The following is a 24,874-nucleotide window of genomic DNA, read 5'->3' as shown; positions in this document are numbered from 1 at the left end:
CTCAACGATTACAAATCAAAAATACATATTAAACATGATGCTTGGGGCGCCTGGGTGGCTCAGCGGGTTAAAGCCTCTGCCTTCGGCTCGGGTCATGGTCCCAGGGTCCTGGGATCGAGCCCCACATCGGGCTCTCTGCTCCGCGGGGAGCCTGCGTCCTCCTCTCTCTCTGCCTGCTTCTCTGCCTACTTGTGATCTCTGTCAAATAAATAAATAAAATCTTTAAAAAAAAAAAAATGATGCCTTTATGAGAAACACTTAAAATGACATTATGTATCGATCAGTTAATTAAAATGTGGTGACCAGCCACTGGCTCACAGGAACCTAATCATGTATTTCCTCAAGGGGCAGGGACTCAGTATTGACTAATTCAGTGTCAGAGGCAACTTTTTTACAAAATGTAACTACTGCAAGTAACAGTAACTAGCTATGTTCGCTAAGCTGTTACACCTGTTCATATATGCTCAATTTCACACACACACACAAAATGTTTAGATAGGTGGGCTTTATGCATTATACACAAGAATCAAATATGCAATCTCTCAGGCCCCTGCAAAATGTAATCATTAGCTTTGCACTTACAGAGATAAGCAGAATTTTAAGATTCCAACTATGCTTCTTATCTGGTTGTCAACATGTCCTTTTGGGAAAGGGCAGCAATGGGCTATGAGGCTCTGAAATTTCAACTTTCAAATGCTAAGTGAGGAGGACCACGACTTCCCAGGATGTTGGAAGATTCAACACAAGCATTTAATGATGCTCCCTCCTGAAAACCTACTAGAACTATAAAGGGTTTTTTTTTAAAGGTGTAGTTCTGCAAGAACGAGGGAAACAGCAATTCAATCTTAAGAGAAAGCAAAGCGGATGGAAGAGAGCAGCAGTGTGGGAAACGAAACCAACCACACTTACACTGGGGAATTCCTGGGAAGATCCGAGAACGGGCAACGATGGACACACCTCTGAAACTGGGGGTGAAGAGAGAGACTAAAATAAGGTTTGTCAAAAGTATAAGAAAACTGGATCCTTAGGAGCATGTCTGGAAGTCTACTACTGTCTGGAGTAGACAAAACAGAGAAACCTGTGGACCAGAAGACACACGCACAGATGGAAGTGGGGGTTCCACACCAAGAAGAGATTGAGAAAAAAAATGCATGCTGAATGAGATGAGACCCTGGTGCTCTTTCCCCACTTAGCTCCCAGAATAATGGCCCAAGGTCTTTTATCCTTCAGGCAAAACCTCAAATATTCTTTAGGGAATCTAATCCGTTCAAAAACTACCTCAGGAGCATCCAAGAGATGGCAGGCCACAAGGCCAAACAACAAAGCTGACGAGCTCCGCCCACATGGTGGGTAGTGGTAGTCCGTCCTGCTTGATACAAGCCCATGACCAAAGATGAGCATACATTTGAGAAAAGCCTTTTCCATGAGAACTCAGCACGGGAAAAGCTGGAGTAAACAAACAGCACAGGAGGAGAAAACAGCGTCTTCAGAGAGAAGTCGCAGCATCCACAAAACAAGAGACGATAAAAGAGAAAGATTCAGGGAACAAAGGAGCACTGAAAAATTAAGCATCTGAGAAAATGACAGCAGGGTCGGAAGATAAAGTTTAGGAACACCCTTAGAAAGAGCAAAAAGACAAAGACAATTAGGAAAATTCAATAACAAAAGACTGTAAGAAATTAAGTGGACCCATACACGTGGTCCAAGAATTGAACAAAACGGGTTCCAGAAAGGAGAGAACAGGGAGAATCATCATCCTGGAAATGAGACACAGGACAGTCGGACCGAGACAGCCTACTGCAGGCCAGGGCAATGAATGGAAAACTTTCAAGGCATATACTAATGAAACTTCAGAGCACTGAGACTAGAAGCTGGGGGGGAAAAAATGGTCTTATGCTTACAAATCTCTAAAGAAAAATATTCAGCAAAACTTCTAAAGATATTTATTGACATGCAAAAACTTTAATTCTAAGGATTTATAGAATTGAAAAAAAATGAGTTAATGTGTCAATATTACTTGATTTCTTGCAGTTGGAAAAGGGAGATAAAAAGAATGGGGGTAAGCTAAAAAGAATCCTCTAGTGCTCATTTGGAACTGGGAGGTATCAGTAGGTATGTATGAATTTCACACCTTGATATACTGAAAAGAGCCAGGAAGAATGACCATGTTTACGCCTGTAAAAATGAGCACACCCAGACCTTGGTTTCTAAATCCCATTCCCTACTAAATGCCTGGTCCTGATGGGGGCAAGGAAAGCACAAGGTAACCATGAAAACACCTGTTTTGGGCAATAAGTAAGTGTGTGTGATGGAAATGTGTCATGAAGGACACAGAAACTGGCCTGCAGAGTGTCACAGGCTAAATCTGGAGACATTTGAACAAAATAATGACAGTAATGTATTATAACCCAGTAAACAGGTTCATACTGATTAATAAACAGGGAAAGAGGGAAACTCTTCATTTTAGTATAGCAAAACAAAACAAAAACAAAAAAAAATCACTGTTTTGCATCATCATAGTGATAACTTCGCTCAGGCAAGAACTACATCTGGATGCTGAAATCAGGGGTTCAAGCTCGATGAGGAATAAGTTATTTACATAATCTCCAATTATCTCCCCACAAATTACTTACTGGCAAAAGGAAAATCAGTAACTTGACAGTAGAGAAACCTGGCAGACACCATCTTAATCAAGTGTCAGGGTTAGTGTCAATAATAATGGGACAATACATCACACACCTCCCGCTGTGAAGTTCTGAGGGCATAGTACTGCTTATGCCGTATACCTGCCAAAAATGCACAGATTGAATCTCATCATAAGGAAACATCAGATCGGGTGGGGGCGTTCTCAAAATGGGCTCTAAACTTCAGTAATGTCAATACCATGAAAGAAAAAAAAAAAACAAAACTGAGGAACTGTGGCTAATTGAAGGGGAGAGACAGAAAAGCTTCTAAACTTTAAAAAAAATGTTATGAAAGGACATTATTGGAATAGCAACACTTGAATCAAGACTTCCGATTAAAATATTGTATCACTGTTACTTTCCAGATTTTGATAATTATATTGTGATTTTATGAGTGACTGTCTCTATCTTAAATATACTTTAAGTACTTAAGGGGTAGAGGGGAACTGTGTCTGCAACTTGACACTCAAATGGTTCAGAAAAGTGTGTATGATTAAGAGAGAATGACAAAGCGAATGTGGCAAAATGTGAACTACCGGCGAATCTGGATGAAAATGATTCTGGAATTCTTCATACTATTCCCCATAGTTTTCATGTAATCTGAAATTACTTCCAAACAGAAGCAGTAAGAGAAAAGAGAAAAGGCAGTGAAGGACCACCTCTTCAACTCCAGCACAGAACCCTGTACATTTTTGAGGGCAGACGTGTTCACACTGAAAATACTCAAGTCACAGAAATGTAAATTTTTCATTTTATTCAAAGTTGGTACAGAAGTGCTAATAACATTTCCATAAAATAATTACTATACTTCAGTTACAGGACAAGATACCACAGAAAGGAATATACTTTGCAAGAAATGTAGGTTCATCTGAAGTTTCCAAATACTTTTGAAGGCTAATGCAGCAGCTGGCAAAATAACACACAGTACACAAAGAACAGTGTATTTTACAGAGTCAGTAATGAAAACTGACAGCTCCTTAGCAGATTTGCTTCATTGTTTTTCCATTTTTTTTCAACAATAACACTTTTTAAAAAACACATTAAACCAAGATCATATATGTCTACAATTTAAAAAATCAGTTGTATACAGTAGGTTAGAATAATAGTCAAGTTAGAATTGTCATGTATGGTTAACAATCCTAAATCTACAATTTCAATTGTATTCCTTTCGATACGGAAATAACCTGGTTAATACCAAATTCTACTTTCTGCTTGCAACTAAAACATTGTACAATGTGAAGATGGACCCTATCAATAAAACCTTAAAAACAAAACAAAACAAAAAAACCTGTGGACAATCAAGGGTACACTGGAAATCAGTTTACAATTCCAAAAACTCACCAATAACTCAACAGCTTCATTTATAATCACATTTGGTCTACAATGCATAATTGACGAAATGATACATGTACACGATACACACCCCCAGTGCACAGACTGGTCTCTAACAGAAAATATGAACAAAGCATAATAGGGAGGACACTGGGAAAAACAATTTTCAACGAAGACATCTTTTCAAAATGCAATACTTACATATCAAAAGTACTAGATAAAAGCAGCAGTACTCTGCTGACGTTTGGCTTAAAAATAAAGGAATGAAGCGATTTCACAGGATATTAGAAAAGGAATTGGTTTTCTTCTTGAAGAAGACTACTAACTTTTGCACAGCAACTATTTTTGATATCCACCTTATCAAAAAAAAAAAAAAAAAAAGCACTGAGAAGCATAACATAGTTCATATGTGATTGCCAACATAGGTCTGGGCAACAGAAAATGGGATGTCCAAGCAAAGAATGGGTAGATCCCCGCTGTATCTCTGAACTCTGTTGGCAATCTATAAACCAAAGCAGTATTGGTGGGGAAAAGCAGGGAACAGATTCCATATCATCATCTGACACTAATGTAATATGTCATTATTAACAAAAATAAAGCTTTTGCATTTTAACAACGCCACAGAAAAGTCCATGAGCAAAAGACCTGTTGATCTGTTTTTGCCACTCAAAAGTTAGAGATCTCAAAGTGAAATTAGAAAATTCTAATTATACATATTTACACTGCTAGGACGACTTTCACCTAGACTAATTAAAGCAACTTTCCATGGAATTATAAATGAAAGATATTCTGCCAAAGGGATCTTCAAAAGCAGTAAGTTCTTACAAAGGATTTTAAATTTAAAAACAATACTTAAAGGTACAGACACATACTATATAGGACTAACAGGTTGTTAACTGCTTTGCCTTATCACACATTGCTAAGCCAAAGACGTTCCTCAAATCTTTCTCCTTTTTTCCTGCATTTCTGGCACTCCTCTGCCCTCATTCCCCCCAAACCTGAGGTTTTACATTCTAAAATACTGAGGGAACACACCTGTCTTTTGCTAGAGGAGCAATCTCTCCCTAAAGGTGTTCCGGTTAACCCTTCTAAAACATGTGACATTAGTCTACACCAGCTTTAATCTTCAGCCATGTATTACCAAAGGTGACTAACTCGTTCCTTAAGAAGATAAATACACAAAATAGAGGAGAGTGGGAACAAACATAGTCACTTCTCTCCCATTCACAGAGAGTCACAGCTTTTGACCTATGGGCAAAATCCAAGACAAAGACTATTCATTCATTCTTGATAAACTGGGACTATTCAGGTAAAGAAAGCAAGGGGTAAGACCAGGGCAATACGGAGTGCGAGAAAACACATTTTCTTCTGCACGCACATTCTGATTTCACCTAATCTAACCATGAAGCAGGGAATGGGACAGGTACAAGAATCCTTTGGACTCTCATAACCGCTGTGACAAGCAAAGTAGCTCCTTTGGCAGATGTGTATAAGATTTAGGTTGATGCTAGGAACACTCGGATCGAATTCTGCTCTACTGAAATGAAGTGCAGTAAAGCACATGAAAAAATAAAGATACATTCACCTCTTACAAACCTACACAAAGATTAAAGACAAGTAGTATTTGCCCTGTTAAAATGTGAAATTTCTCCATGTTTTCAGGGAACTACTCATAGCAGGTAAAATCTAAAGATTTAAGATAAAATAATAATAACACCAATGGCTCTACAGCTTAAAGCAAAAGTTGGTCAAACTCTTCACCCACCAAAAGCCTAGAAGTCTGTCCCTGTTTTAGTTCCAGATTATAGGAAAGAACCCATAGACCCCATCTTTGCTAGTAACCCCGAAATACAATTGCAACATTCTTGATATTTGTTTTTTCTCCCTCTACCAAAGTAGCACAAACTTACTCAGATTATTATATTTTAAATCACTTATCATTTACGACCACAACTCAGGATACCTCATTGTCTAGGGCTTTCAATACTGTGGTCCTCCACAACTCCCGAGACAAACACCTGGTGGGCTGTACAACTGGCACTTGCGGGATACTGAGAAATACTGTTAGTCTTGTGCTTTCTACATGTGGAGATACACACCTGCATGAACATGATTTGTGCTTTCTATGGACTTTTACTTTAAGCTTTCACCTATCATGGAATGTGAAACTGCTGTCACATGTATGTTCTCAGATATGCCTATCAAACCTACACTGGAAAAACAATAGTTAAAATATATTCAGAGAATTAATAAGTAACCTTATAGTTTCAATTAAGGATATAAAACAAATATAGATGAATAAATAACATTTAAACTGCAACAGGAATTAGAGCTACCTGGTTTCCTTGAACCTAAACAAAGGCTGCATATAAAGTATGTAAATATAAATGTATTTTTCTGTATTTCCTCAACTAGTTGTAACAAAATTTAAAAAGAGGAATTGTAACAAATAAGTATATTCTATCAAGAAAGGGAAATGTGTAAACTAGCAGAGTCAATATTGGCAACCAGAAGGCACTAATCAAAACACTAAATTTCAGAAGCTGATTATATTACGAAATACCCTATATATTGGCCTTCGCCAGCTTGGGATTTCAATAAGAGCAATGAGCTTAATTTCAGTTTCCAACTATTATAACCAAAAAATGAGTTATTAAGGGACATTCATTCCACTTACAGAAGTCTAAGCTACAATGATATATTGAAAAATTATCCAGACTAGTTTATCCAAAGGCAATTTTTTAAAAAAAGTAAACGTTCCTTCCTCCAGCAGTACAAGGTGAATTTACCAAGATAAAGATAAGTCTCCAATAAGGTCGTGATTATCTACTGTCGATTTGTGCTGTTGCGGAAATCACTGAAATAATGGATTTTCCTTATTGACAGAGTTCACAGACTGTAAACTATCTTAAACTTGGGACAGGGGTCGGAGAGGATGGAGTGGCTTCATTATCATGGGCAACAACTGATACAGTGCTTTTCTGAGAGCAAAGCTACTGCTCCTACACTAGGAAAAATCTGAGACCACTGTGCTTTTGTCCTGACTTACTCTTCATTTGCTTATGTATTCTAGCATCCCTCTCTTCAAACATAGTGCGAATCCAGGTTAACCAAACCACACTGGAAAGTCATTACATAAAGTAAGGTTATTGGTTTAAAATCAAAAGCTTCAGATTATGGTCCTCCCCTAAAAAGTAAAGTATATGAAATAAGTAACAATGCAGACATATCAAACCTTTTTTATTTCTGAGTAAGACAATATATCCATGGTTAAGGCTGTTAGTTACTGGAACAACTCAAAACAAAAAAACTAAATCCAATCTGTTATAAAGGATCTGAGATGGAAAACAGAAACATAAATTATATCAATTTTCACAACATTCCTTTAAAGGTGAATCAGTAGTTTAAAGCCTTATTCCCAGCACTGGAAAGAAGTTTAAATAAACACATTTATAGGACTCCGTGAATAACGGTGTGGGTCTCAGCGCTGCCAAAGCCTGTAAGTAGTTTGTATCTTAGCTAAATTCAATTCTAAGAGTAAAAGAAGTTGAATACCTAGTCTTCCAACAGAGGGTAAAGTTTGATAAAAAGCATTCCAATTAAGAGAAATGACTTAATGGAGGAAAAGGGGTCTGCAGCCCTGAGTTAAGCCAACCAAGTGTAGTAATCGAAGCTTCTTATATAATCCAGCTTCCTACCTAACGAGCACAAAAGGGCTTCTCTATATGCCAACTGACTAGTTCCAATTTTTTACCCTTAAGCACTGCGAGAACAAGGCTTTCTGGCCATCGAGACAAACTCCACTCCTCTCTGTATTGAAATACCACCCTTTCAAAGGGACTGGTATGAATTTTAACTATTGCTGCCTCCCTCATTTTTGAAGAAAGGAATTTTCAGAATACAATAATGATGCATTACCAGGGCTTTTAGGACTAGTGAACACTAGTGAACATGAGTCTGAGAAAATCATTCTTGAGAATTTAACAGTTTAAGCTAATAGAAATTCAGTATATTTAAACACAACTATAGTTAATGAATCATTATTTGGATCCAAGTCTTCAAAACTGGGGCAAAGCAGCACTTTTGCACATCATCGCAATAAGCCTGAACGTGAATTAAGCTGAGAAAAGATCAAAATAGGAATCTGAGTAGTGTTAAAAGAAAGAACAGATGAAGAATCACAGCAAGGTGAGGAAGACAAACGGGGGAAAGACCAGTCTCTCGAAATGGTAGGTGGGTACACCACGAAGAGGAATCTACCCTATCTGTGGTCTGCTCAAGCTAAGGTCAACATCAAGATGTCTTAATGCAACTCAACACTTCGTTAATGAGAAATCTTATGAATACGAGCCTAAAAGCATTTTTTCTACTAAAGTATCACTATCAAGTATCGGTCCTTTTAATTTCAAATATGTTTTAAAAACTCCTATATCACAATAGTTAACATCAAACCAGGGTTTAAAGGCTGGATCTTGTTACTGGTATCCTAATCTACATGGGGAAAGGTTTAAACTAGCCAAGATGCTTCAAGTTCTAGAATTCACTGAATAGAATTCTATGCCTGCACATTTTAAGCTCATGTTTGTCCTTTGCCTAACTTGTTAAGTTTGTATCACCCAGGTATTTTTCAGCACCTCATTTAATAGGGGTTTTTTTTGTTTTTTGTTTTTTACTTCTTCGGAAAACTCTGTCCTGAAAAGTCTCTGTGGTCACATAACGTAACAGGAATGGTCTACACATATCTCTCAACCCAATACAGGGGAATGGCAGTGAGGCGGTCACTACTCCATACCCATGTGGTCCCTTCTAACCATCACACCGCAGATGAAAACGACACAGCAGAGTAAAAACCGTAAGGAGAGTAAGTAAGCCAAATACTGCCCAGTGGGAACACTGATGGGCCTAACCTTCTAACAGCCAATGGTATCGCCAGTCTGGAGGATGGTAAAGAAGGAGAATAACCCATAGAGGCCGCACTAAATGATATCTGAAGAAGAAGGGGAAGATCCACGCACCTTGTAAGTACAGGGAAGAAAAAGCAATGGGCTGAGAAATGGAGACACTGAGGCGAGACTTTTCAGTACCCCCACTCCCAATCGGCCTCGGGTTAAAGAACTGAATGACAGCCTCCCAATCAATTCTTAAAATGTGAAGTTTCCCATGTAGGTCCCTGCGAATTACCTGACATGCTAAGAACTATGGCCCTGGCCAGGCTCTTTGTGCAAAAAGACAACGGGTGCTCTGAGCCAAGTGAAGAGGAAGCCTTGCGAGAGGAGATCTGCAGAATGTAGGTCACAGGACACAGGACTGCCCTACTACTTGCTGCCTCCCTAACCTAAAGAGAAGAGTGATTACCTCACCAGGAAAAGAATGGCCCTGGAAAAAGACTGACCCAGCTATTTCCAAACCCACTTACTACCTTGGGGCAAAGAACATAATATTTTTGGACCCAATAATTCTTCTGCATGCCAGAGTACTAAGCTCTGCTCATCAAATCTCAAGACTGAGACTGCATGAAAGGACAAAACTCTAAGGAATGGGGATACTACTAAGAGCAGATCAGAGAGTATTTTTTCTCTACCTTTGAAGACCAATGTCCTCACTTCATTTTGACTCTGAGGTAACTATTTTAGTCAATTTCATGCTTATTCAATTCTGAACCTTAGCTTGAGCCAGTACAAAAATATATACATATTAATGTCTACAGATGAAATGTCATCATTTAGGACCCATTTAGTGTAAAGTATGAACATTTTGCTAGCTTAACACAGACCGGTATCACTCCATGAACAATCATTCTAACGAAACAAACTGAACAGTGGTCCCTGAATGAAGCTGCAACCAGCAATTCACATACTTATTCAAGCACATTATCTACTACTGGAGAGCAATAATAAGGGCAAGCTTCAGGGACTTCAGTCTCAACAGAATGATGTTTATACTGCCAAGAATAAACATCCTAATGGATATGCTAATAGTCATTCCTTATTTACAGACATTAGTACTCTAAACTTGACCTACTGCTATATATACACAAACAGACACAAGATGATGTATTTCATGTATCGTACTAAGACAGCAGCAAAGAGAAGGTTGGGGGGGATCCTAATACTTCAAACTATTAGGGCTCAACATTAAATAAAGGGGGCGGGGAGACTCACATAAACACCACCTAGTAATTTATACTCTAAGAAGGGGTAAGAAGGCTGCCCAGCCAGTGTGTCAATCCTCTTTGCTGAGTTACACAGCAATATGTTCAAAGTCAAAGAAAATTTTAATTCCTGCGACTTAATACCAATTTAAAAAATCTAAGGTCCTATTATTTTCCCAAATACCAAAGTGTTGTCTCAAAGGGAAAAATAGTTCCTCTGAGAAGAAGACAAACCAGGAGTCCAGCTTTGGCTACATGGTTTTTCTGTTCTTCCCAATAGACTTTTTGTAACCTTGGACATGTCAGAGCCACAGCCTCCTCCATACAAGAAAAGGATGGTCCCTATTTATTTGGCCCCCAGCTTATAAACTGTAAGAATGAAATTGAGGAAAAAAAAAAAAAAAACTCTACAAGGCACTCTAAGCTCTCAGAAATCATGCTATTCATACATGAATTATTTTTTCGTCTACAACTCAGTCCATCAGAAAGCCTCCTGGAGACGGGAAGACATTATGCTACCTGATAAATTTCTAAAATCAACTTTGGACTAAACAAGTCCATCATAATGAAACTCGTTTATAGAATACAAAAAATTTAAAGTCATTAGGACTGAGTTTTGATTCAAAATCTACAAAAGTATCTAAAAAAGTAATACTTTTCTCTAAAGAATACGAGCTTAATAAAATCATGCAATTTAAAAAGTATCAGATTACAGGAAAGTCAAAGAAAGTAGATACACAATTGGTTTCCTTCATATGTCATGGAGGAAAAAGGACCATGTTGAGAGCACAGACACAGAATTTCATAATCTGTAGAGCTTTTCTCTAACATCTTTTGTATCCTGTCCTCAAAGAAGGGGAATCAGCCTGTGAAAAAGATTCCCATCCACGAAGGCTGCAAGGGAGTGCCATGCCATGGGAAGACAGAGGGTCCTATAAGTACACAGGTCATAGCATATCCTCCACAAGACATAATACTACATCCAGAAGTTCTTATTCGTGACACCTCTTTAACATGCTATCCACGCTACAGAAAGACTACACTGACAATCTACCAATGGCAAAGCATGCACTCAGTTTTCTGTTACTGATGCCGAGTTTGCACTGGAACCTCCTCATGCTCTAAGTCAAGGTAACTTTTTAAAAATGTTGAGGCTGTGTACAGATGGCAAGTCTTTCAAAGAAAAAAAAAAAAAGTAAATTAGGGGGGAAAAAAAAAACTTATCAAGGATACAATATGATCTCAGAATTATATTTTCCCTCCAAAAGCTCAGCTTCACTATATCATGATCCAATCAAGCAGGGCAACCCAGCACAAACACAGAGACAGTTTTCTTCAAATTTCTGGACATATCTTCCAACTGAATCCACTTGAGAAAGTGTGTGGCTAAGAAAAAATGTTACCAAATGACAAGAACAAAGAACAAAGCTGGAGAAGTAGTGGAGTATGAATAGTCAGCCGCCTGTTGAGCGTAAGTTGCTCAAACACTGCTTGAGGACTGCTAATTCCCAAACTACATAAACATCTTTAACTTGGTCCATAAATTTGGGGATCATCAGCAATGTTTACTTCATTTTCTCCCCTTATCATCTGACAATACAATCATGACATATCTTTTTATCAAGACAGAGTTGGTGGTCATTTGAGTACGGTTCACTTAAACTTCAGTCGAAGTAAAAAAAAAAACAAAACAAAACAGGAACTAGAACAAACTTTTTACCAACATTCCACATGCTGGTGGTACAAAAACAGCTACAGGCAAACATTCTTCCTCCTTTCTTCTGGCAATCAAAATCCACAGGCTCCTGCTAGCAAAATGAACCTGGCAAACAAACTAACCTGTCCTGATACAAGGACACCCCCCCGCCAAGCACATCAGTTAGGTTTTCAGTACACATCTGATTACACAATGTCCACGAATTAGTTTTAAATGGTAGTAGGGATTACAGAGACAGAGAAAAAACTCTGAAATGAGCAAGTCTACTTCAGGATAAGAAGGCCTACCAAGATTTGGCAGTGCAGAAAGTATACCTTATTCATAATAACCTTAGCATCTATTCTGCTCTACGTGTTCTAGGAGAATAATTGGTCTCTCCTTACTTTGGTATGGAAAATTTTAAACCACATTTGCACAATTCAGTCTGTCAAACAAGTTTCACTTCATTTAGGTTGAAAATTTACTTTCATCCATCTCTGGGAAAATAAAGTCTTGCAAATAGATGATTTTCTGCTAAGTAAAATTTGGCTAAAACCTATAGCGTAAACAATGCCTGAGAGATGCAACAGTTACATAAGTTTTGTTTTTGTTTTGTTTTTTTGTTTTTCCAAAGACCAGTATTTTCTTAAGTTAGTGTCTCATCATATCCTTAAAAAGTTCATAAGGAGAAATAAACAAACATGAAAATTCCAAGTGAACACACAGCAAAAAGTCCGATATTTAGTATTAGTTTAACTTGTGGAGGCTCTTCCAACATTTGTAAACAAACAGCCTCCTCCTCCATCAGGTCTCTGAGACTCCTCTTGCTGAGGCTCTTACTTTTAAAGCCACAGAACCAATCTATGAACTTCCAGTACCGGCCTGCATCCTCCGTCTCCTTCTTTCTCTCTTTCTCACCCATAAGAGCTGCTTGCCCATTGGAATAAGCATCTACTGGTGTTTCTGCCTCTGAATGTCCTAACGAAGCCACTGGATTGCCCTCTTCTCTGCAGGTCACCAAGAGATTAACATCTTCCGGCTGAAGGCCCTTGATGCTGTCTTCGGATTTCCCATTGGGAATGATGTGGTTGACGGCCTCACTGTTCTCCCTGGACCTCAGAATGCTCTTCTCTTGCATTTTGTACGGCTCATCTTTTGGGGAGCAGCTTTCCTTCACCACCAAGCTCTTCTTAGACCAAAAGGTGGTGGTACGAATCTGTTCCTTTGTGGGCGGTGGTGTGAGGAGGCTAACAATGACAGTAATGAGTCCTGTGACCCAGAACAGTGCGGTGGCCACGTACATGTAATGGATGTCTTTGATGAAGCCTGGCCTGTTATCAGGTTGGTCACATTCGGGGGCACGGTACGCAAAGGCCAGTGTCAAACGGACTGCTCCAAGAACAAAGCCAGCCATTCCACCATAGAAAGCCCCTTGCTCATTGCAGCGCTTCCAGAAAATTGCCAGAAGGAACAGGGCCGCAACTGGGGGTGTCAGGTAGTCTGCCACCTCCTGAATGTAAAGGTACATCTGGCCTCCTTGCATCTCCACGATGATTGGCACCCACGCGATGCTGATCACCACCATAAAAGCCACAAATATCCTCCCCACAATCATTAGTTCCCGGGAGCTCGCACTCCTGCGGATGAGTTTGTACACATCGAGGGTGAATATGGTACTGGCACTGTTAAAGATAGAGTCCAAGTCGCTCATCAGAGCTGCAATCATCACCGCCATCATTAAGCCGCGGAGTCCCACGGGAACCAGCTTCATCACCAGGCGTGGGTAAGCAATGTTAGAGCACCCAGCTCTACTTCCACACACTTGCATGCAGTGCTCTGGGTTGATGCAAGCTATATCATCGGCAAACAGTATTCTGGATATCATTCCTGGGACAACTATGATAAACATGGGCAGAAGCTTCAAGAAGCCAGCCATAAGCGTAGAGCCTTTGGCATGAGCAATGTTTTTAGCCGCTAAGACTCTCTGCACGATGACTTGGTCAGCGCACCAGTACCACACGGAAGCCGGGGTCTGCCCAAGCACGAATCCAGGCCAGGGAACATCTTCATCTGTCGGATTCCGTAACATTTTCAGTGCGTCTTTCTTAGGGTGGACATTACAAGAATTTGTGTTGGAAAGGTTGTATGTCAACAAGATGGAAGTAACATTGGGTGAGGCCAACATGTACCTTCTCTTAACTTCCTCAAACCCGCCAATCTCCATCATGCTAATAATCATAAGCGTGAGCGCCCCAACGATCATAAGCAGAGCCTGTAGCGTGTCTGTGTAGATCACTGCAACAAGGCCTCCGGTGACAGTCAGCAAAGCAGTCATGCCAATGAGCAGGATGACAGACACATAGAGGTTCCAACCCAAAGACTCCTGGATAAAGAGGGCACCCGAATACAGATCCACTGAGAGCTTGGTGAAGATATAGAGAATCAGAGACAAGGCTGCAAAATAGACCTGAATCCTATGGCCACCAAATCGCTTGGACAAGTATTCAGGCATGGTGTATACCCCTGACCGGATGTAAATCGGGATGAAAACCCATCCCAGAAGTTGCAAAAGCAGTAAGGCATTGAACTCCCATGCGCCCACTGCAAATCCGCTTGCAGCTCCAGATCCTGCCAGCCCAATGAAGTGCTCACTGCCAATATTGCTCACAAACAGAGAGGCACCAATCGCTACCCAGGTCATAGAGCGCCCCGCCAGGAAGTATCCACTCACGGTGCTTCTATTAGATTTCCACATGGCAAAAAAACCAATGCACATGACCAGGATAAAATACAGGGCCACTATGGCAATGTCTGCTGTCTCCAGTACAGCCCTCATTTTGGTACCTTTGTGAATCAAAGTGTCCAATAACAGAAGTGTCCAGCTTTTTATTTACTCATTAGTAACCCCAGCCAAGTCTGTAAACCATACGTGAACTGGACTACACAGAGCAACACAGCAGGTCAAAGTCTTTGTCCTTTGGTTTGCTGTCTTGATGGTGGTGGTTGTGATAAACTTTGAAGGAGACAGTTTAAATTTTCCTCCGCTTCTTAATTGGGATTGAGAACTTAGCTCGTACTCTTAATCCACTCTCCACAAGACCATCAGCATTTACTCAGGTGCTGGAGGAGAAATTCTGAGTTGCAGCTAAGTTAGTGAAGCCTACTGTACCAACCCTGCAAGGCAGCAAAGACAAAAGACAAAGATTGAATTAGAGGAGGGTCTCACCAAGTGATGAGGAAACTTTCAGTCTAGCAAAAACGGCGCAATAAGACATTCTTTATAAAAAGAAAAAAAAATTGTAATATATTTCAGTTCCACAGGAAAGAGCAATCTAAACTAGCACATCGAGTACTTAAAGTCATGAGAATACTTATCGTTTCGAACTAAGAACAAAAATGTGTTGACCTCATAACTAAGTGACCTAACTTCTCTAGCAACTAAGAACTGGCTACCATGACACTGCCCTTTCTTTCTTGCTGTGGTCGGCGGCTCAGATTGGAACAGACACCAAAATCTTAAAGCACCTTAAGGGAAAAGGGTGGGGAAAAAAACACTAATTATTCAAAAGGGCACCATAATGAATATTCAAATGCTATGAATCTGAATAATGCACTTTATAGCCGGTTGCGGTCCTGGATGGAATCGGCTCAGTTCAGTGTTATCGCCTACCCCCAAACACAAAATCAAGTATCACTTAGTCTATGCAAATTTATTAATATAAAATTTTCCTCAATTCCGACTACAAATGTGTATGTGGTAGTTATCATACAGTAACATAGAAACTGAAATGACTCCTGCCCTAAAGGAAAACAAAACATGCCACAGACAAAAAACAAAACAAAAACAAAAACAAAAAACTAGGAAATTCTAGTTTTATAAAACCCTAAAATGTTTTTATTTCTTCTAGCTAGAGGAAGACCTCAAAAGATTTTTGAAAAATGTTCAAGGTAATTCCCTTCCCTTCCTTTTCATCAGGCAATAATTCCAAGAGAATCTCTGAGAGGATAAAGGCACAATGACACGAGGTCTGACTTTGTGGCGCAGTTCTTCCTTGGAGTCATGCTTTCTTATTAAAGGGTCTAGAAAGCAAAGACAGTAAGGAGGAGGAGGACAAAATTCTGAAAGACCGGAAAATAATGTATTGTATCTTCCAAACCTCAATGAAACAAACATTTATCAACCCTGAGATAACAAGTTATCTTTAATTCAGTCAGTCAGACATTTTTCAGTCCTGGATTAAGGGGAAAAAAATCATTCTGCAAAACAGACATTTAAATCCATCTAAAATCAAGTTTGTGAATCTGGTGGTTTTTCTCCTGAAAAAGAGACAAATTCTAAATCTACAAAGTTAATTATAATTGTTGCTGACAGATCAATACGAAGAACATCTTGTTATTCATCCTAACGCTGCCACACATCGACTTCGAATGTGAGTTTTACTTCTGTGATAAAGCTACCTCAAAGTGAAATGTTTTTCTATACCTGACAAAGTAGATGCTTTTCAATGAATCTACATATTTTCCTTTAAAAATCAGAACCAAGCTTAAGACCTATTAATGATACTAAAGCCACTGCTTTCCAAAACTGTTCAAAATAGACCACGGTATTAAAAAAAACTTAAACACACACCTCTCACTGACCAGGAAAGGAGCTGGAAAGAATGGCTAAAGATAAACGTTCTACTGAATTAGGTTATTAGGTCTAATTCATAATGCTGCCCAGATGGAAATGTCTTAAACCCATCTTTAGGCCTTTTTTAAGCATACAGCACTATAATAATTATACTAAGAAAACGGATTACTATCCTTCCTCCTGAGAACCTGGGTCAATAATGACTGACATGAATAAAACCCCCACACATAAAAGCATCATATATACTAACAGTTGGGATTTGTATCACTTCAGACTTGCCAAATCTTGAAAGCTGGTTATATTTCTGTGACCACTTTCCTCATGCCAAAAACTTTCTAAAGAAAACATGGACATTATCTAGGATCATCTCAATTTTTAATAAAATGTAATCAGATGACTAATAAACATTAACTACTTAAACGTGCCTTTAATGGTTCAGTATAAGCGGCAGGTCCTTGATTACAAAGAAAACAGCGGATGGCAGTCGTGAAATCCTGCCTTGGACAAAGCTCCCTGAAATTCATCGTCGAAGCCACTTGTTCCAACTCACACAGAAAAGCCCAGCTCCCCGAGAGGAGAGCCCTTTCAGGTGCTGCTTTTCTCCGCGGCAGCAGCTCACCGACCCTGTCTGTGTTTCCCTCAAGAAGGGGCAGCAAAACCCTCTGTGTTTCTCCTGGAAGGGGAGGAGGGGAAGGGGCCCACTGCAGCAGCCCCCACCAGTGGCTTGTGTGTTCAGAGAACCAAGTGCTTGGAAACCGAGCAAGCACCTTCTTCCTCAACCACTGGTAAGCACTGCTAACATCAGGAACATTGTTCTTGTCAAATACGATCTATGCAAGTCAAATCTCTTAGCCATATTCTGTCCCGTCACAAACCAAATCCACACTGGTCTAACCCCTAACTTCTCTAGAACAGCAGGTAAGATAGAGAGAAAAAGACATTGTGCCCTCACTCCCTGGACTAGCAGGCGGTGGCCAAACACAAGCTCAAGGCTGACTTTTCTCAATTCCGTCTGCCTATGCTTCCTCTGACCGTTCGGAAGCCATTGCTGGCAGTCCCCATCTTACTGGATACCATACCAGTCTGTGGGCAGGTTTAAGATTTTCCAATTTAAACAAAAAACATCCAGAGACCAGCACCTGGTAAAGACTGGAAAAAGAAAAACAAAACCAAAAATAGGTCAATTTAGTTTAGAGAAAGAGAGACTATATTACAATGCAGCTAAATTTCACATTCTAGTCATAAACAGATTGTCACAGCCTCCAACTTTACTTTGTTAGGAAATAAAGTATGCATTCCTTAAAAACGGTTCCAAATAAAATATACAATGTGAGTTCTGCATAATTTTTTCTTTCCTTTAAATAAGTATTTCTAGAACAAAAATACAATGAACACTAACCAGAAGTCCTTTATTTTCAGGAAAAACATACATGGAAAAATTTTTTCATCAGCTAAAATGAAACTTTTTAATTTATGTTTTTACATTACTAGGACTAAGCTGCTACACAAGTCAGGTAAATCCTGTTAAGGGAGAAATATGAGACAAGTAATAAAATAGGTACAGGAATGATAAAATATATGGGTTGGTTCCCTGGTAGTACATTTTTAAGAAAACAAGTATTTCCATAATAAAAGTATTATGTGTGGAATATATAAAGTGGTCCCCTAGTGGTGATGGACAGTATAATCAATTTTTTTGCCAAATCAAAAAACACAAGGGCATTCACTGCGAAACAGAGCAGAAGTCCCCCCCCCCCCCGCCACCAAAAGGAGAGGGCTTTCTTCTCAGAGAGCGTTCTCTTGACGGTTTTGCACAAAATTAGAAAAAAATTTTGGTACTGTTTCATGTAGCTGGATAAATTAAATTACAACTGAAGAATTAATCTGAATAGAAAAGTATACCTAAGAATCTGCTGTGTTTGAACTAGAAAGAGGGAAATAGGTAACACCAAATTAAATCAGCTATTAACCCCCTTTAGGTAATATAATCAAAATATAATTAATTATAATAACCAAATCCAACATCTCTTTTCTATTATCTAGGGTGACCATATAATTTATCTTCCAAACTAGGAAATTATTCTGGGACAATATGTAAAATCCAGGACATATATGGTCACTCCAGAAAGTCACCGTCATAAAAACCCAACCGAGAACAAGAAACACAATCCGTAAAGCCATCAGTCTTCCAAGTCACAACAAATTCAGTGAGGCAAGGAGACTAACAAAGGGCAGAAAAGTGACATGAAAAGTAACCAAACAATAATCTTTTTGGCTTTGGAGTCACTTTAAAAACCACATACTCCACAGACAATCTGAACGGTAGGCTTGCCAGGTCTTGCTTCTATTCTGATCCAGTGAAAAATGCTCACTGTACCAGCTAGTAATAATTAAAGAATCGTGAAACATGCAGACACCTGCAAAAACGTACATGTATGGATGGCATGATCAAGAAAGCAGACAAGCTCTGAAGGGCCAGAACCCAAGCTGTTACTTCCTAAATGCAGGATCTAAGCAAGTAACACTCTATGAGCCCCCACTGTCTCATCTGTAAAATGAAATCATCATCTGGCTACTACTGGCTTAGTAAGGAACAAATGACATACAAAAAACACCTAAAATTGTCCAGTGCAACAAGCAGGTACTCAACAAATGCTGCTTTACCTTCTACAACTTGTACAGACTAAAAGTTATAATACCAGCTCCTTTAAAATTAATTTGTCAACTATATGCCAGACATATTAGGTTCCTTACCAAAGTTATTTATAGATAAAATATTAAATATTCAAATACTTTTAAAGAGGCTCTCAACCACCTCAGGAACAATTAGCTCCTACTGACGTCACTTCGAGTTAAATTTAAAAAAAAAAAAAAAAACCCTAAATTTATACAAAATTCTACTTATGGACTTTTCATACACATTTTCACTTTTGTCATCTTGATTCAAGGTTCAGTAAAGCAAATTCCACTATCAGAGTAGACTGATGGTGCATGGTAGAGAGTACACATGTATATATACATACAAGACCTTCCTCAACCCATTGTTACTCTAAAAACGTAAAAATGGATATTGGTAGCAGTTTATCAGTGACACTTAAAAGTGAAATGAGGGTTTCTAATACAACTCATGAATTTCAGACACTTTTAAATTATAAATGGAGCTAAAGTAACACTGTATACAACAGTCCCTGAAACATATAAGGAGCTTGCCCTTAATCCTTTTCAGCTAAACATTTCTATTAAATCTACGACCTCAGCTATTCAAATTTCTGAAAGTATGTAAGCGATGCATGAAACCCTGGTTGAACTCAAGAGGGCATTTAAACCATATTCCGGGGGTTTCTAGCCCCCGTATTTTCACAAGGGTGGGAAGCAAGGCAGAGTGGGCACGGATTTGAGCCTCCCTCCATCAACCCTCTACCAACCAGACCAGCTCTACTTTCAGCCAAGTATTGAGGAGAGAAGGGGTTTAGGAGGATGGTTTTCCATGTAAGTAAACCATGTCTTCAAATACAATTTTATTCACCTAGGAAAAATCATGAACTACCACATTTATCGTTTCATCCACATACACACATCCCCTGAGATAATCCATTTTAACCCGCTTCTGTAGTTACAAAGTTCTATGGTTGGTTTGTTTTTTTAAGTCTCAGAGAATGAAAACCTTTTGGGTATCGGGACAACTTTCAAACTACCACTGGTTTCAACTTCCACGTGGATTACACCAGATCATGCACATGGAACAAACTCCAATAACGTTTTTGAGAAATGAAGATATGAGCAGAGAGAGCGGCCGTGCCTAAGTCTGCTCACAGGGGCCTGGTTGTCAAAGATAAGTGAATTATAAATAATGGAAATAAAAAAGACCTGACACTTACCAACCTAAGTCCTAACACCTTACAGACACTGTACCTAGAGTGCTGTGTACACTACTGTTCTCCTCACAGCAATCATGGGATAGGTCCAATTACTACGGTCATTTTATAGATGAGAAAAAAGAAACCAATGAAGCAGTATAACTTGCCCCAAGACAGTTATTTGTATTTACATCAGGATCTACACTCACATCTATGGGTCTAAATGGTTTCTGCCCTTGTAATCGCTAGACAACACTACCTTCAATGACAGGAAAACACCTTTACTAATAGAAAAAAAAACAAAATAGAATACAATAATCCGTCAATTAATAAAAGATCATTTGGTATCATCCACGTTTAAAAATTGGTGCTTGTAGAGAAAATACCTGAGATGTATACATAACAAACGCTTACAAAATAGACTACAGCAGCACATAGGCCAAAATTCAACTGAAGTACTTATGCATGATCACATATAAATGGATGTATGTTAGGAGAAACTGAAGAGAATCAAAACAAAAAGAAGTCCCAGGCACAGGATTCTTAGGTAAGTAAACAAATAAAGCAGAAAAACCTTGAAGAGTCAGCTCTAAGACCAGGGCTTATCCTGGTTCTCACCATCCAAACCCAAGGCTTGTGCCTTCATTCTCTGATGAGTTAGTTCTTTCACCAGAGAATGAACAATTAAATCTAGTGCCTTCTACACCTGACTTTGTTACCACGGGCTAAATGAATCCACCCAAGCCAGTCTTCCTTCACTTGCTAACTCCTCCATCCTTAAGATACTATGTTACAAGAATCAGCAATGTATGATCTTCAGATCAAAGAGTTCTTACAGCAAAATCTATGGACCATGGTTCTTATTGTTTGTGACCACCTACCATTGCTTGGGAGTGTGAATAACTTGGCTCATATCCCTTCAACCTGTCTCACTCTCAGTCTTCCCCATCTCAAGGAAAGGCAACTCTGTCCTCACTATTGCTCAATGCCTAGCATATCGGTAATATCAGTCATCCTTGACTGCTTGCTCATGGTTTCTCTTAAGCCACACACAACCCATCAGTCTGCTGGATCTACCTCAAAAAATCTACCTGGAATCGGACCACTTGTCATTTCAACCACTAGAATTCTGGTCCCAATCACCATCCCATCTCATCTAGTTAACCGACTGCCCTCACCTCTTAACCTGTCTGCAAACTTTGGCCCTTGGCCCACTGCAGGGCACTTACCAATCCAGGAAGCAGTCGCCCTTTTATTCACAATGCACCAAACACACCTCTGGGCCTCGATATTTGCTGTTCCTAATGCAAGGTACACTCAGCACTCCCAGATTTTCACAAAACTGGCTCTTCTCTCATGTACAGTTTTGCTCAAAAGTAACTCCCCTTACCATCTCAGTCCTTCATCCTGCTTTATTTTTTTTTAATTTATTTTAAAAAGTAATCTCTACACCCTACGTGGGGCTTGAACTCACAACCCCAAGATCAAGAGTTGGATGCTCTATCAACTGAGTCAGCCAGGAGCCCCATTCTGCTTTATTTTTTCCCCATAGCACTCAATACCTTCTAACCTACTACAGGACTTATTTATGTTTATTCTTCCCTCACTACCAGAATATAACCTCCATAAAGGCAGAGACTCTTGTCTGCGCTGTTCAGTGATATGATCTGTGTCTCAAACAGTGTGGCACACAGTGTAGGCAAATGTTTGTTAAATAAAATGTTAATGATAAAGTACCCAACTGAGAGTGTTAAGCTTTCAATATCCTACACAATCCTCAAGAGCGGGGTTTTCTTTGTTTTTTTGTTTTGTTTTTGTTTTTGTTTTTTTAAAGCAATAAATGATCCGGAGTAAAAGGCCAAAGGGGAGTACAGCATTTCCTCCCCCTACCAAAGTGATCAGCTATCACAAACAGTTTGGAGGGGGTGTGTGTGGAATGACAAGGCAAAGCAAACTAGGCAAGAAGCCCTTTGTTCAGATAAAAATCTCGATAGGCCAAGACGTAGTGAAAATCTGTTACTTGGAGCCACTATCTCATCTGACCCGCCCACCGTTAGAGTGGTCTACTGACTTCACTGCACTAACTCCCTATCAGAGCATGCTCTAGATACTACCCCTGCAATTATCCACACCCCTCCCAGTGTGCCAGGATAGCCAAGCACTTCTTGTACTATGGTTGTTTCCATATAAATGGCAGGTCAGGGTGGGCAAGCAGCCCATTCTACACAAGCCCAGCCCTCTTGATGATCTCAGCTTATGAAGACTTTCTTCCTCCTCCTCCTCTCCATTACACCTGAAGTATTAGATGTTTCCACAAAACTGAGCAAGTTACTTTAAGAACTACCATTTACCAACACTAGTGCAGGGCACCACTTCCACACTACATGAACTAGCTCATGCAACTTCCGCAAAAACTCCAAGAGGTAAGCCTGATAATTATTCCCAATTTATCGATCAGAAAACTGAGGACATATCAGATAATCATCAAGAAGTCCAGAAACATCCTCTGTGAAGATGAAGAATGTATTCTTTTAAAAAATACTCCCCAGGGAGATACACATAAAAAAGGAGGAAAGAACACAAGTCCAAAAAAAAAACCTCATTGATAAAGCAGTAATAACATGATTAGAAAAATCACTCTGTGCAGTCCCTAATGGATTAACAAAGTTTAACCTTATCTCTAATTATGAGAAAGCAACTACACAAATCCTAGGCAATGATTACAATGGATGCGAGCATCCTTCGGTGAAAGGCTGATGGGGAACTTGAAAATGGATGGATGAGGCTGCAGGTACCTGCACCCACCAAGAATGAATCCTCTAAAAGACAGACGTGCAACCTGATAGCACGCTACAACCAGAATACCTATGTGCTCTTGCAAAACAAGATCTGAGAACGACTCAAATTTCTACCTGCTAGTTGACAGAAAATACCTGGGTTAGACGAACACACAAAACACCAGGGAATAATCAACCAAATTTGGAAAGGAAGAAAGAGTGGGGAATCAGTTACAGTAGAGACTCAAGGGGCCATCGAGTAAATGGAACCTGTGGACCTTGTCTAGATTCAGATTCAAGCAAACCAACTGGGGAGAAACTTCTAAGACAATTTAGGGATTTGAGCATGGAGATGTTACGGAATTCATGTGGTGTCACAGAGGCACCATGGTTGGGTTTTGTTTTTCTTATCTTCTGTTTTAACTTACCTTTATCTTTTGGTTACATACTAACTATTCAGAGATAAAATTTTTTACCTGCACACTTTGCTTTAAAGACCTCCAGGAATAACTGATTCAAAATCATCAACAGATGCTAAAGACAATTGAAGACTGAAGAAAAGAAAACTCAGCCTCAACTTTGTCACTCTATAAATCACTGATTACAAAAGGAAAAAAAGCACTTTACAATAGAGTAATCTGGTAGATCTCACCTGAACCAAATGACTGCTTAACATCAATAGCGAGACAAACTGATGTGCCTCCTGATACAATACACGGACATCTCTAATAATTATGGCAACCGTGTTTAACCTATCTTTAATCACAAGAAAATCAAGCAAACAAATCCAAATTGAGGGATTCTGCAGACTACTGGGCCTGGACTCTTCAAAGTGCTACTATCATTAATCATAAAGACCAGAGAATTGTTCTAGATCAAGGAGACTGAACAACTACATGCATGATCCTTGACTGATTTCTGGATTATGAAGCTGAAGATTATTAATGGAGTAACAGGATAAATTTGAACATGTGTGTATTGAACATTTTATAATAGCGCTGTATCAATATCAGAACTGGGTAATGGTTATGTTGTGGTTAGGAAGAAAACCACCCTTAATCCTAAAAAAGACATATCAAGATGTCTGCATCTCTCAAACAGTGCAGATTACAAAAACAAAAACAAAAAAGAGCAAATACAGCAAAGTCTACCAATCGGTGATCTAGGTGAAAAGCACACAGGTGTTAACTGACTGGTCTTGTAACTTTTCTAAAGAAAATACAAAATACTCCAGGAAGAACATCAAAGGAAGGGGTGGAAGTGGGGATGAAGCAAGCTTGGTAAACGTCGACTGTTTGTTGAAGCTGGGTGACAGGCACAATATGTAGATTCATTAAACTATTTCCTTTCACCTGTGCCCAAGTCTGCTCCAAATTCTCACTTCTAGAAAATGGGAAAAACAGGTATCTCAAGGCAACAACTAGATTACTAAATAAAAAAGCCCTGTGGGAAAAAAATGAAACATTCAACAATTGTTATGCATTGCCAATTCTTTCAGGGAAGGCTCAAAGATGACCTACAAAACAAAAGCCAGCTGAACTGCATTCAAGCTAACCTAACTCCAAGGTCTCTGCACTTGTCTTCTGCTCTTCTGCCCCAAGTTCATGGCAATGGCCTCACTTTAAGTCTTGGCCTCACCTAAGCACTCTAACAAAAATGATATTTGCTACATTTGTCTCTCATGACACCTTCTCCAGCATTTTTTAGTTTGTATCCCTTACTAGAATGGAAGCTCCGGGAAAAC

At 39.3% G+C, this 24,874-nt stretch overlaps 2 protein-coding genes across 5 annotated transcripts in view; both read right to left on the bottom strand.

Annotated features, from left to right (window-relative positions):
* Positions 1-24,874, bottom strand: part of MRPS6 (mitochondrial ribosomal protein S6) — a 66,664-nt gene that overhangs the window by 28,959 nt on the left and 12,831 nt on the right. The window lies entirely within an intron of this gene.
* Positions 6,202-24,874, bottom strand: part of SLC5A3 (solute carrier family 5 member 3) — a 31,499-nt gene continuing 12,826 nt past the window's right edge. For all 3 annotated transcript variants that reach the window (XM_032354271.1, XM_032354266.1, XM_032354257.1), the window contains exon 2: positions 6,202-15,037. In XM_032354271.1, coding sequence (XP_032210162.1) covers positions 12,543-14,699 — 2,157 coding nt within the window. In that variant the 5' untranslated portion in view covers positions 14,700-15,037 and the 3' untranslated portion in view covers positions 6,202-12,542. The remainder of the gene's footprint in view (positions 15,038-24,874) is intronic.

The sequence above is a fragment of the Mustela erminea genome, chromosome 1 (assembly GCF_009829155.1).
Source record: "Mustela erminea isolate mMusErm1 chromosome 1, mMusErm1.Pri, whole genome shotgun sequence".
Lineage (NCBI taxonomy): Eukaryota > Metazoa > Chordata > Mammalia > Carnivora > Mustelidae > Mustela > Mustela erminea.
This window is presented reverse-complemented; position numbering and strand designations above follow the sequence as displayed.